Raw genomic sequence first — 12,501 nt, 5'->3', positions numbered from 1 at the left:
AAACGACTTTCATAATCTTCAGAAGTGACAATAGCTTCATGTAATAATAGTGTAGGTTACAAAGCGAACGAGCATCAATGACTACGGCAAGTCGAACCCCAAATATTTATGCTACTCTCATAACAAAGGGAATGGAAGAGTTGTATAGATAGCAGGGGGCTACAACAGGTCATAGGTTGTAACCCAGATATCTATGCAAATCTCAAAACGAATGGAATCGAAGATTTGCATAAATAGTAGGGGCTACAACATGTCGTAGGTCGTACCCCAGATGTCTATGCAAATCTCATAGCAAAGACGTGAGAGCGATACATAAATATGAGTTATTAAAAAAATAATTATTTACCTACCCTGCTCGCCTGGTGGTCATGATCATTAAAGCGTCAAGTCTTTATAGTCTGACATTGTTGCAAGCCAGTTCGAGTCCCGTCAGCCGAAAACAAATCACCATCAGAATGTTTGCCAGCAGCGTAGGAGAGGTGATAATATACAATTTCTTATCACTAGATTGCGTGCCAATAGGCTGGATTCAATTCCAAACCTCTCGCAATGTTCATATGGAGTGAGGCTGTATGGCTCTGTTGATGGTGATTCGTCCGTCGGATGTACGTTAAGCCTGGAGTAGACCCCTTGGTGCTATTCGACAGGAGGAGGTAATGTGCCGGCACTGGGTTTCACCCTCTCCCTTTCTGCTATCATATATCACGTCATTTATTTGAACTCATTATTAACTCCTCTGATGAGACTGACGTCAGGAAGGGCATCTATTCGTAAAAACTCGCTATGGGGTTTCATCGCACTTCATAGCCAATCTCGTAAAGAAATGGGATGAGGGTTGGATATGCGTTATTACCTACGCAACAAATAATCCTTATTGAAATATCGAACCTCACGATAACCATGAAAGTATGAAATATTAAGTGTGACAGGCAGTTGTGTAGGATTCGTGAAAAGGAATCATTGGTTTCAAGTCTCAAATTTACAAATTTCAGAGATGTCAAGGTGCGGATATTTTTCCACGTTGCTTTTTGTCACACCGACACAGATAGGTCCTTTGGCGACAATGGAATAGGAAAGGGCATTTCTGTACAGTGTGACGGGATGAGGCCTCTTTGATAATGGCGACATCGCTGATGTCCATCTGAATCGTCTACAGTGTCGAAATCCTCCAATAAGAACTGCAATAGAATCGAAGAATACCAACTTCAGTTTAACTAAAGAACGACAAGGAAGACAAGAGATCAGGCCTGAGTCATCTCTGCCACACATTGGTTTGTCGCTGCCACCTGACTTGAGCTTCCTCGGAAAATCTGATTTACTTTTAACAGAATACGACCGAGCCATGGTAACCGCACAGATTTCCACTACACATGGAAAATAATTTCTAAACCTAACTGCGATTATGCTCGCTCTAAGCAGACCATCCAGCATATTATCACCGAGTGTCCCAAACGAAAGAACAGTGGCGACATCAATGATTTTGCTCATGCGTTTCCAGAGATAGCTACCGGTACATAAAACAACCTGGACATAAAGATGCAGTTTGCTTTCCAAAATCATGTACGTATGTATTGTACCTGTAAAATAAATAAATAAATAAATAAATAAATAAATAAATAAATAAATAAATAAATAAATAAATAAATAAATAAATAAATAAATAAATAAATAAATAAATAAATAAATAAATAAATAAATAAATAAATAAATAAATAAATAAATAAATAAATAAATAAATAAATACAAAATAATAAATAAATAAATAAATAAATAAATAAATAAATAAATAAATAAATAAATAAATAAATAAATAAATAAATAAATAAATAAATAAATAAATAAATAAATAAATAAATAAATAAATAAATAAATAAATAAATAAATAAATAAATAAATAAATAAATAAATAAATAAATAAATAAATAAATAAATAAATAAATAAATAAATAAATAAATAAATAAATAAATAAATAAATAAATAAATAAATAAATAAATAAATAAATAAATAAATAAATAAATAAATAAATAAATAAATAAATAAATAAATAAATAAATAAATAAATAAATAAATAAATAAATAAATAAATAAATAAATAAATAAATAAATAAATAAATAAATAAATAAATAAATAAATAAATAAATAAATAAATAAATAAATAAATAAATAAATAAATAAATAAATAAATAAATAAATAAATAAATAAATAAATAAATAAATAAATAAATAAATAAATAAATAAATAAATAAATAAATAAATAAATAAATAAATAAATAAATAAATAAATAAATAAATAAATAAATAAATAAATAAATAAATAAATAAATAAATAAATAAATAAATAAATAAATAAATAAATAAATAAATAAATAAATAAATAAATAAATAAATAAATAAATAAATAAATAAATAAATAAATAAATAAATAAATAAATAAATAAATAAATAAATAAATAAATAAATAAATAAATAAATAAATAAATAAATAAATAAATAAATAAATAAATAAATAAATAAATAAATAAATAAATAAATAAATAAATAAATAAATAAATAAATAAATAAATAAATAAATAAATAAATAAATAAATAAATAAATAAATAAATAAATAAATAAATAAATAAATAAATAAATAAATAAATAAATAAATAAATAAATAAATAAATAAATAAATAAATAAATAAATAAATAAATAAATAAATAAATAAATAAATAAATAAATAAATAAATAAATAAATAAATACATACATACATACATACATACATACATACATACATACATACATACATACATACATACATAAATAAATAAATAAATAAATGAACGTTAATAAAATTTCGCTTTGAGAAAATCTAAAATCAAATGATCATAAATATGTCTTTCGCTAAAATGTGTGACACGATGTTACGTAGCAAACGTGTAGGCTGTGATGTGAAAGATTGATGGATGTCCATGACATACAGAAGCACGGTCTGTGCAGCTCTCAACGTACTGTAGCTAGGTAAATGAAATGGCGTATGGCTTTTAGTGCTGGGAGTGTCCGAGGACATGTTCGGCTTGCCAGGTGACCTGCGCGTCGTGATGAGGATGAAATGATGATGAAGACGACACATATACCCAGCCCCCGTACCAGAGAAGGTAACCAATGATGGTTAATATTTCCGACCCTGCCTGGAATCGAACCAGCGACCCCTGTGACCAAAGGCCGGCACGCTAACCATTTAGCCATGGTGTTGCTAGGTAACACCGCGCCACACGTTTTGTTACGTAGCATTATTTCGTTACACAAATTTTCGGATGATCGACAGCTCCAAGACATTTATATCAAGAAGAGCCTTCCATATGCGTCTCAGCCAGTCAGCATGGTTGCTAGGCAACATCACGTCACACATTTTGAACCGCTAAATATTTATATCAATAAATGAACTCGGTGTTCTTTATGTTAGGTACGAAGTCTACGGCAGTGCGGGGGAATGTATTTGCTACAGTTTAGATATCAAGTCTGGGGAAGAACTTTCGAATGGTATCTTCTTTATATTAAAGTCTATGATGTACGAAGGGAATTTAGAACATTTCCCTTTCTGTTAACTACTAAGTTCACGATTGCGGTATGAGCTAGAACAACGTGAAACAGAACAACTTGACAACGCTTACGGACGATATGAAGCAATCCCTCCTGCCCACTCTTCTATTGTCTCCTAAAGCCGGCCGAACCTCACACTGCAGGGCGTGGGCTTCAACGGGATACATTTCAACTCCCTTAGCTTGTTCACATAACTCGTCTCCCCTCCATTCTCTCTTTCTCTCTTTTCCTTCTCTTCCTCGTCATCACTATTCTGTATTACAAATATTGCTGCATCTGTGGATCTTCGGTAGAGTTTCGGTTTTCCGACTCGATAAATGTGGGTTCAAATCTAGCACAGGATGTCGGATTTTATGGGACGGAAACAAGTCCATTCAACGCTCCAGCAGTTATCTTGACAGCTCAAGGAAAATGGTTTGATATTTTTGACACAGGATACAACTAGTTTCTGAACAGCACTTGGACCAGTGATGGTTATAAAAGAATGTACGTTCTGAATTCAAAATAATTTCTAGACATTGCATGCGACACATCAATTTTCCAATCTCATTTTTCACAGCGTTCGCTATGTCCACTCAAAACAGTCCCCCCACGCAATGGTTCTTCCATTTTGGGGATGAGGTCAAAATAGCACGGAGACATGTCCGGCGAGTATGGCGGATGCTCCAGAATTGCCTCGTCACATCCATTCTGCACCGGACCTTACTAACAACTGCAGAGGAAGGATGAATGTACTCTCTAACCGCAAAAAATTTGACCAAAAATGGCTCCAGTTACTCTAGAGATAGCTGGGATATACTGAAGAATTTTTTTTTCATATCAAGTGACAAAAATACGAGGATTGGAGCGTAAGACATGGCGCGTATTTTTTTGAATGAATGCTAAATCTGCCAGACACATGAAAATATACAGATGAGAGCAAGGACCGTAAGGTGCAGGGGAATGTATGAAAAATCCCGAGTAGGTTTACCAGGTGTAGGATACAACGCGATGAGACTGTTAGCCAGGGAAACCTTGTGCTACGTAATGTTTATTCTCAGAGAGTACAGCAACCTTTACGGTAAACCCTCAAAGCAATCCCCTAGATTGTGCACAATACGTTGCCAAACATGCATGAGACGTCATACACCACTCACCTGACCATGTGTGCATTTTGCAGTCTCATGTTTTACAGCGTTCGCAATGTCCACTCGTGTTCCAAACCGTCTCTCACGCAGTGGTTCTTTTATTTTGGGGATGAGGTGAAAATCGCACGGAGACAGGTCTGGCGAGTATGGCGGATGCTCCAGTAGTTCCCACTGCTGCAGTCCCATCGCCCTGTGCGTGGTGCCTGCTCAGCGCCTCCCCATCTCATGCTGTGCCCATATACTGTAAGTGTCATGCTTCCCAGGACATGTGACCTTTGTATGGTGAGGGGAAAAAGCAGTTGCCACGACTTATGCTCCAATCCTCGTAAATATAACTAGGTAAAATGCGTATGCTTTGTTCCCACAAATATATTGCAAACGACGCGACTGAAGCCTTCGTGGCTCAGGCGGCAGATCGCCGGCCTCTCACGGCTGCGTTCCGTGGTTCAAACCCCTGTCACTTCATGTGAGATTTGTGCCGGACAAAGCGGAGGTGGGACAGGAATTTCTCCAGGTACTGCGGTTTTCCCTGTCATGTTTCATTCTAGCAACACTCTCCACTATCATTTCATTTCATCTGTCAGTCATTAATCATTGCCCCAGAGGAGTGCAACAGGCTTCGGCAGCCGGTACAATTCCTATCCACGCTGCTAGATGGGTCCTTCACTCATACAATTCCTGAGCAGGTTGAAACTTGAACAGGCTGTGGATTTTCAGTTATTTTCATTACAATGTCTACAGAAAATATAATTCTGCCTGTGTTTATCTGTTTTAATGCATAATGCCTGTAAGTGTCTATCTGCCTCATTTCTTTTTCTTTTTTGATTACGAAATTAACATTATATTGCCTTGCCCGATTCCTCGGCTGAATGGTCAGCGTTGAGGCCTTCAGTTCAGAGGGTCCCGGTTTCGATTGCCGGCCGGGCCGGGGATTTTAATCACCTTTGATTAATTCTTCTGGCCCGGGGACTGGGTGTTTGTGTTTGTCCCAACACTTTCCTCTTCATATTCAGACAACACACTACACTACCAACCACCACAGAAATACGCAATAGTGATTACATCCCTCCGTATAGGGTTGGCGTCAGGAAGGCTATCCGGCCGTAAAACAGGGCCAAACTCACATGTGCGACACAGTTCGCACCCGCCACCTCACAGGTGTGGGAAAAGCGGTAGAAAAAAGAACAAAACATTTGAGATGTACTTTTCAATTTTCGAAATTGCGCGACATACCTTAATTGCCAAATAAAATAACAATGCGATTACCCAGTTCTTGAAGGTGGGGTTGCACCGCTCCTATTCAAAGGTGTCATTGTCCTGTAAGCCCTTTAGGAAGAATTCAGCATTTCTGTCTATCCCTACTTGTCTTTCTTCATCCACAAAAGTTGGTATTTCTGCATGACAGTGTTCAGTTATTTCTTGTGGATATCTACAAAGTAGTTATTTCCTTGAGTCTAAAGAATAGAAATCATTAAAAACACTAACTTTCTCTGCAAAATATGATGCAATTTAATGAGATGCTCGTTTTCTCGAAGACTTGATCACGAAATCGATCCCTGATCAACTTTTTAGAAGGAATATAAAAAAATGTTCCAAGGAGGTCGTGACAAAGAGCAAAGTATACAACTCTCAATCTGCTCACCCGCCAATAAACAGATTTAGGACTGGACAAGGTAAATGTGGAGCTACCCTGTTCAAATGGGGATTACATACTTTACCACGGTGTGACTGCGGAAAAGAGGAATAGACAATCGGCCATATTACATTTGAGTTCCCGTTATGAGCAGTGGCGTATCAAGACGTGGGCTACCACTAGACTTAGGCTACCCCTTTTCGATAGTTGGTTTAGGGAACATCAAGCCTTAAGAATTTTGAGCTGCAGCCAACAGCCAACGGAGCTGCCCGCTGTGTTGTCAAGGCTGCTTCACAAGCTACTGCCCTGGCCTCTGCCACCGCCAATACTCAACACCTGATCAATCGAGTTGGTAGCCTAAGGTTTAGGAAATTGAAGTCCAGCTTTGAGGCTAAATGGATAGAATGCTTGCCTTTGGTCCGACGGCCCCGGTTCAATTTTCAGAATCAACCCCCTCATGCTGTTAATTCCCCTGGCTTGGGAACTGGATGTTTATGACGTCTTCGCCATTCATTTTATCCTTATTAGATAACTACCAAGCCTATGTAGATGCCATGCACCATTATTATCATTATTATTATTATTATTATTATTATTATTATTATTATTATTAACATCATCATCATAATCGTTAAATAACAATGTTGAATTTTACAGCGGTCGTACCCATCGTTCAATGGTTAATTATCTTCCTCGGAAGATCAGTGGTGGTGTCCGACCCATGATCACGGGTTCGATTCCAACCAACAAAAGAGAATACTAAACCTGAAAGATTGCGTTCCATTTTAGCAGATCTACCAATAAAACGAAAACTATATTACTCCTATAACAGCAGCCCTGCAGTGTCTTCCTACAAGGATGTAGAAGTAAACGGGAGTGAAATACCAGCACTCCGTTATCTATATATTTATGGCAGAAGGATGAGGTGAGGAAGTATATGCGATGAGTAACGCATGGTGATAGCAGTGGCGATCTGACGGACCGAAGCCTAGCACAGCTATCCTCCGCCGGCCCCCTCGCCTGTAGGCAGACAGCAGCAAGCCTCGTGAGGCGAGTCGATGGGAAGGGACGAGAGTCTGGGCTGCAATATCAGTCTCCGAAGCCTTGTTCTCAGAAATTCGTGCGACGTGTTTTCTCATTGCTTTCAAGGTTTGCAAATGGAACAATGTGTCAGATGCTTGCAATATAATGTGCTTTAGATTTCCATCGCTCGCATTTGATGTTTGGGCTTCACTGATAGCCTTGGTAGCCCTCAGTATACGCCACTGGTTATGAGCTTACAGAGGCTGTATACACTGTGTCTCAGGCCCCTCTCGGGGTCCACAACATTGAAGTGGAGCTTACGTTGTGAACTTGAGATGGTCGTTATACATAATCCGTCTTGCTAATAAAAAGTCCTTATACAGTTGTTTAACACTCGTATAGTTATACAGTGAATAAACCCTGTATAAGCGTTTTATATTTTTCTTACTAATAAACGATCTATACGCATTGTATTACTATACAGCACGTATACAATCGTTCCAAGGCGTAGAAATCTCTTCCTGCAGTTCACTGACGTATTTCGCACGTTCACCGCCTTTATGATCGCTTCTGCTGGTTATCTACGAGCAAAACGTTGCGGAAAGTCGCACAGTAGCACGGCATAGCGAAAAGGCAGTGGTAACACTAAGTGAGACAGCTGGGAATTGGCTTATACTGATATCAATATTTCTTCAGCTTGCTTGTGCAATGAACGCCAAAAAAGAAACGGAAATGCTTAAGAAAAGATCAATAGCTCCTAACTGGGGTAGTACGGAAAACATAGGCAATTGTAATTGAATCGGCGAGTTGAAAAGTGTACACATTCCAAAATCCTTACTTTTCAGGAGAAAGGAAAAACTGTTTTGTAGCTTAAATGTTTGATGAAAAAAGTTTCTATTAGGCATTTATACATCATATTTCTGCGTATTCAAGTACAAAGTATGGAAATCATATTACGTATGGTTTTCAAGTTATGCCATTTTTTATATCGAGGAATATGTCCCCTTTTATACGGTAGGTACTCAATTGAGAAATATCTTTGTAGGGGCAGATAGTGTATAATAAACTCGCAATATCAAAGGTCTATTAAGCTGTAACACATTATTACACAAAAATACGCCCAAACATCATTTCTTTTATAGTTATTCATTGTCATTCCGTCTCTTTAAAGTGTTTCACTTTACGAAGATGTCTAGCTTCCTTAAGCTCTGAATGCTGCATGTCTTCTATGTTTAAAATATCGTGAAGATCATCAACGTTATCGACCATTCTTTCAATGTGTGTTCATGTTAAATGGATAAGTCTAATATTTCACAACGATTATATTACTGCAGACAGTAAATACCACGAAAATAAACTGCTCACTCGTTTCTTTTTTCCGCTACTCGCTGCTATACAGCGCTTATACAAGTGTCCTGGACTGTATAAGCAATTCAGTGAATAACTACAGTATAACAGATGTATACACAGGAGGCTTATACACCGTTTGTTAGTAAGACGGAATGTATATAGTATTGTATTCATCATACGCTAAATAATAACAACCTGCGAATAGGTGGTAGGTATTAGACGTCGTTTAACCCTTTCTAGTATCATTTTATGTTACCTAGCCCCCTCTTTGTGTAACAGCGAACATCACAACTTAGGAATTTCATAGTTGGTTCCGTACTGACATTAACATCTACCTTAATAGCTTTTCTGTCGGTGGAACACAGAAGTTAAATATATATTACCAGTTTTTTACCTATAAAAAGCACATTATTTAACAAGGAATAAAAATATACGCTATTCCTTGTTTTAGCTTTTAAGCTTTTAGCTTTTAACTTTTAGCTTTTAAGTTAAATTTAATGGAGTCGACATTGGAATGTATGGCTTTCTACTTAACACATTAACGATATGCAAAAAGTAATTCTTAAAATAATTTATTATAAATATTCCACCTATTCAATACTTAAAATCGCCCTTCAAAAGCTAAGAAGAAATCATACCTGAAACTAGAACACGTTTCGGCCTTCTTGTGACCATCCTCAGGTCGATTCTATGAAGTATTTTGACCACATTACAGAGCCGCGTTAAAACATGGTATTCACATTGCATTTTTAAAATACAAATTAAAATAATTAGGCTTAATATTCTATAAAAATGTGTGATTTTTGCTTGTTTGCTTAAAAAAGCTCTTGGATGATTAAAACCTCGACGAAAATTCTGTTGAAGAGACGAAAACTTATAATAAATTCTAACGTGAGTGACAGGGCCCTCCCCTAACAGACCACATCATTTTTAATATAAAATGTCCCCATTTGTTGTAATCTGTATTATAATGTTTTCATTTATAAATCCTGTATAGCCTAGAATCATATGTGTAAACAAGATGGAGTTGCAGGCATGGCCGTGTGCAATCTTATTTTAAACACGTAATACTTAAGGCAACTTTGTCAGTTTGTAACAATAAAGCGTGAACCCACAGCTCGTAGTGACTTCACGCTACCATCTTAACCGTATGACTTGACTTTTTTCCTATGGCATAGGATTTCGATGAATGTTTGACAACGGACTCTGCTGTGGGTCATCCTACGTAGTTCTCCCCCAGGTCTCCCTGCCTCGCTTGCCTCTTCCAGTTCAGACCTCGTCTAGTTCTGGAGTGGTCGACCTAGCTTTGGTTGTTCCTGAGAGTTCCACTTCGGGGCTTCCTTTTCGATAGCTCCTTCCTGCTTCCTCAACGTGTGTCCTATCCCCTTCCGCTGTTTGATCTTGTTTCCTATAATTAGGTGTTTTCCCAATCACTCCCCGTAGAACTTCATGTCCGGCCATTGAATGTTTAGAATCCTGTGCAAGCACTGGTTTACAAAGGTTTGGAGCGTCTTAGTGAGTGTGCCTAACAGCAGTGTTAATACTTAACATTTGTTGAAGAAACCTGGCCTCACTCCTGTTCTGCACTTTCCTACAGTAAAGAACGTGGTAACTTGTCATACGCCATTTCGTTTCAGTGTTGATACCAGCTGGAACGTCAACTGCTATACGGTACCTAGCGGAAAGCCCGGCAACTACTTGGAGAAAATAAGAATGACATGTTATAAACCTATCGCATCAGGAGAAATGACAGACACATTCAATTGAACCATTTTGTTAGAACTTCAAAAATTAGACAAGAAGGAGTTTTAGTCTCGAAGCAAATTATTTTAGAATGACCATAGACAGTGCTCCATTGAGATTTTACCATGATTTTATTATTAGTACATTATGTGTAATAATATTTTAAATAATTAAGGTTACAAGGCTAATTTTCCAGCTTCTTTTTTAATTTTATGTGTAATATTTTTAAGATTGTATTAAGGGTGAAATGCCCTATAAAAAGAGCGAAAAATGCCCCGAAAGTGTTACGTGTTTTTTTTTTTGCTAGTGGCTTTACGTCTCACCGACACAGATAGGTCTTATGGCGACGATGGGATAGGAAAGGCCTAGGAGTTGGAAGGAAGCAGTCGTGGCCTTAATTAAGGTACAGCCTCAGCATTTGCCTGGTATGAAAATGGGAAACCACGGAAAACCATCTTCAGGGCTTCCGACAGTGGGATTTGAACCCACTATCTCCCGGATGCAAGCTCACAGCCGCGCACCCCTGATCGCACGGCCAACTCGCCCGGTAGAGTTAAGTGTTAGAATGTATTTGTAACCACATATAAATGGACAAAAAGTATTGAATGGGTGGTTTAATAAATACCTTCATTGGTTTTTAAGTCATGAAAATAAGAATGTCTGAAATGTATGAAGAAAAATAGGTAAGCCTTTAAAATCCTCTATCCTTCCGAGGATCATCAGACTGCAGGCGTTAAAATGAGAGGTTGTTCATTGAAATCTCTTGAAAAATTTTCTCAATTACCATTACCAGACAAATGACTTTAGTTACGTATTTATACTGTTGTGTCGAAACTGAGGACACAAACAAAAAGCCGTCTTCGCTACGTGAATATGTTAGAAAGAATACAACGGCTGGACAGTTGGAGAATTTAGTGATGTGACATTCGATGCTCTTCTACACTTCCCTAGAGAAAACAAAGTGGTAACTTGTCCTACCTTTCGTCGCTAGTTTCTACAATGGCAGTGGTTCTCAGGCGTCCCGCGGCCTCATCCTGGCCAATGAGCACCTCGGTACGGCCGTTAGCGAAGGGCGAGCCGCTGGGCAGAGGTTCAACCGGCGGTTCCTCCTCCTCTAGCTCCTGTTTGAGCTCGATTTCGGCTGCCGAGTCCGGCTCCTCGACACTGCTCGCGTGCCCGTTGGTCGTGCTCGTTCCTCCTGCACCTGCTGGAAGAGAGCACACAGCTTTACAACAACAAATTACTGAGCTAGTTTGACTCTTAGTATGAACTATTGAAAATAACATTGAAAAAGGAAGACTGGTATTTGTGACTTATTGACCTGGAAAAGGCTTTCGACAGAGTTCAAAGGGAGAAACTGATGGGCATACTGAAGAAGAATGAAGTAGACTAGAAGGAAAGGAGACTAGTTAATAAAGCCCGGATTTTTATGCAGCATCAGGTTAGATTGCAAACTAATTTGGTTAGTAGGCAGTGTCGGCCACCCGCTCTTCCATAATGTAGCAACAGTAACATAAATTATAGGGGTTCTGATGGGGGGGTCGTACCCCTAAAATTTATGCAATTCCCATAGTATATCGTTGTGAAGGTCGACTATACTTGCTACTTGTTTCAGTAAGTTTACATTCTAGCCTATTAAAACATAAACATCCGGGCTCTACTAATTAAGAACCTTTAAATAAACTGCCCAAATCAGAATAGGTCATGATCTGTCAGAAGGGAGCAGAATTGGCAGAGGGGAGAGGCAAGGCTCTTGTCTTTCACTAACGCTGTTGAATATAAACCTAGAGGAATTAATTGCTAATTGCTTTCAAGGAAAACAAGGTGTGGCAGTTGGAGGAAAAAGAATTGAATGCATTCTATTTGAAGATGACATGGCGGTTCTAGCAGAAACCGAAAAAACGATGAATGCTATGTTGGAAAAATTGAACAGATCCTGTAAGAAGTTAGGCATGAAAATTATAGGAATGATCATGGGGTCAAAGAAGGACTCAACAGCTAAAATAATACGTTCAAGGGAGGAGATCGAACAAGTATCT

General features: G+C 37.6%; 1 protein-coding gene across 5 annotated transcripts in view; it reads right to left on the bottom strand.

The window, feature by feature from the left end:
* sdt (stardust) overlaps positions 1–12,501 on the bottom strand; it is an 851,212-nt gene that overhangs the window by 320,012 nt on the left and 518,699 nt on the right. For all 5 annotated transcript variants that reach the window (XM_067155496.2, XM_067155497.2, XM_067155493.2 and 2 more), the window contains one exon: positions 11,441–11,669. In XM_067155496.2, coding sequence (XP_067011597.2) covers positions 11,441–11,669 — 229 coding nt within the window. The remainder of the gene's footprint in view (positions 1–11,440; positions 11,670–12,501) is intronic.

Source organism: Anabrus simplex, chromosome 11, assembly GCF_040414725.1.
Source record: "Anabrus simplex isolate iqAnaSimp1 chromosome 11, ASM4041472v1, whole genome shotgun sequence".
Taxonomy (NCBI): domain Eukaryota; kingdom Metazoa; phylum Arthropoda; class Insecta; order Orthoptera; family Tettigoniidae; genus Anabrus; species Anabrus simplex.
Note: the sequence above shows the minus strand (reverse complement) of the source record. Positions and strands in the feature narration are given on the sequence as shown.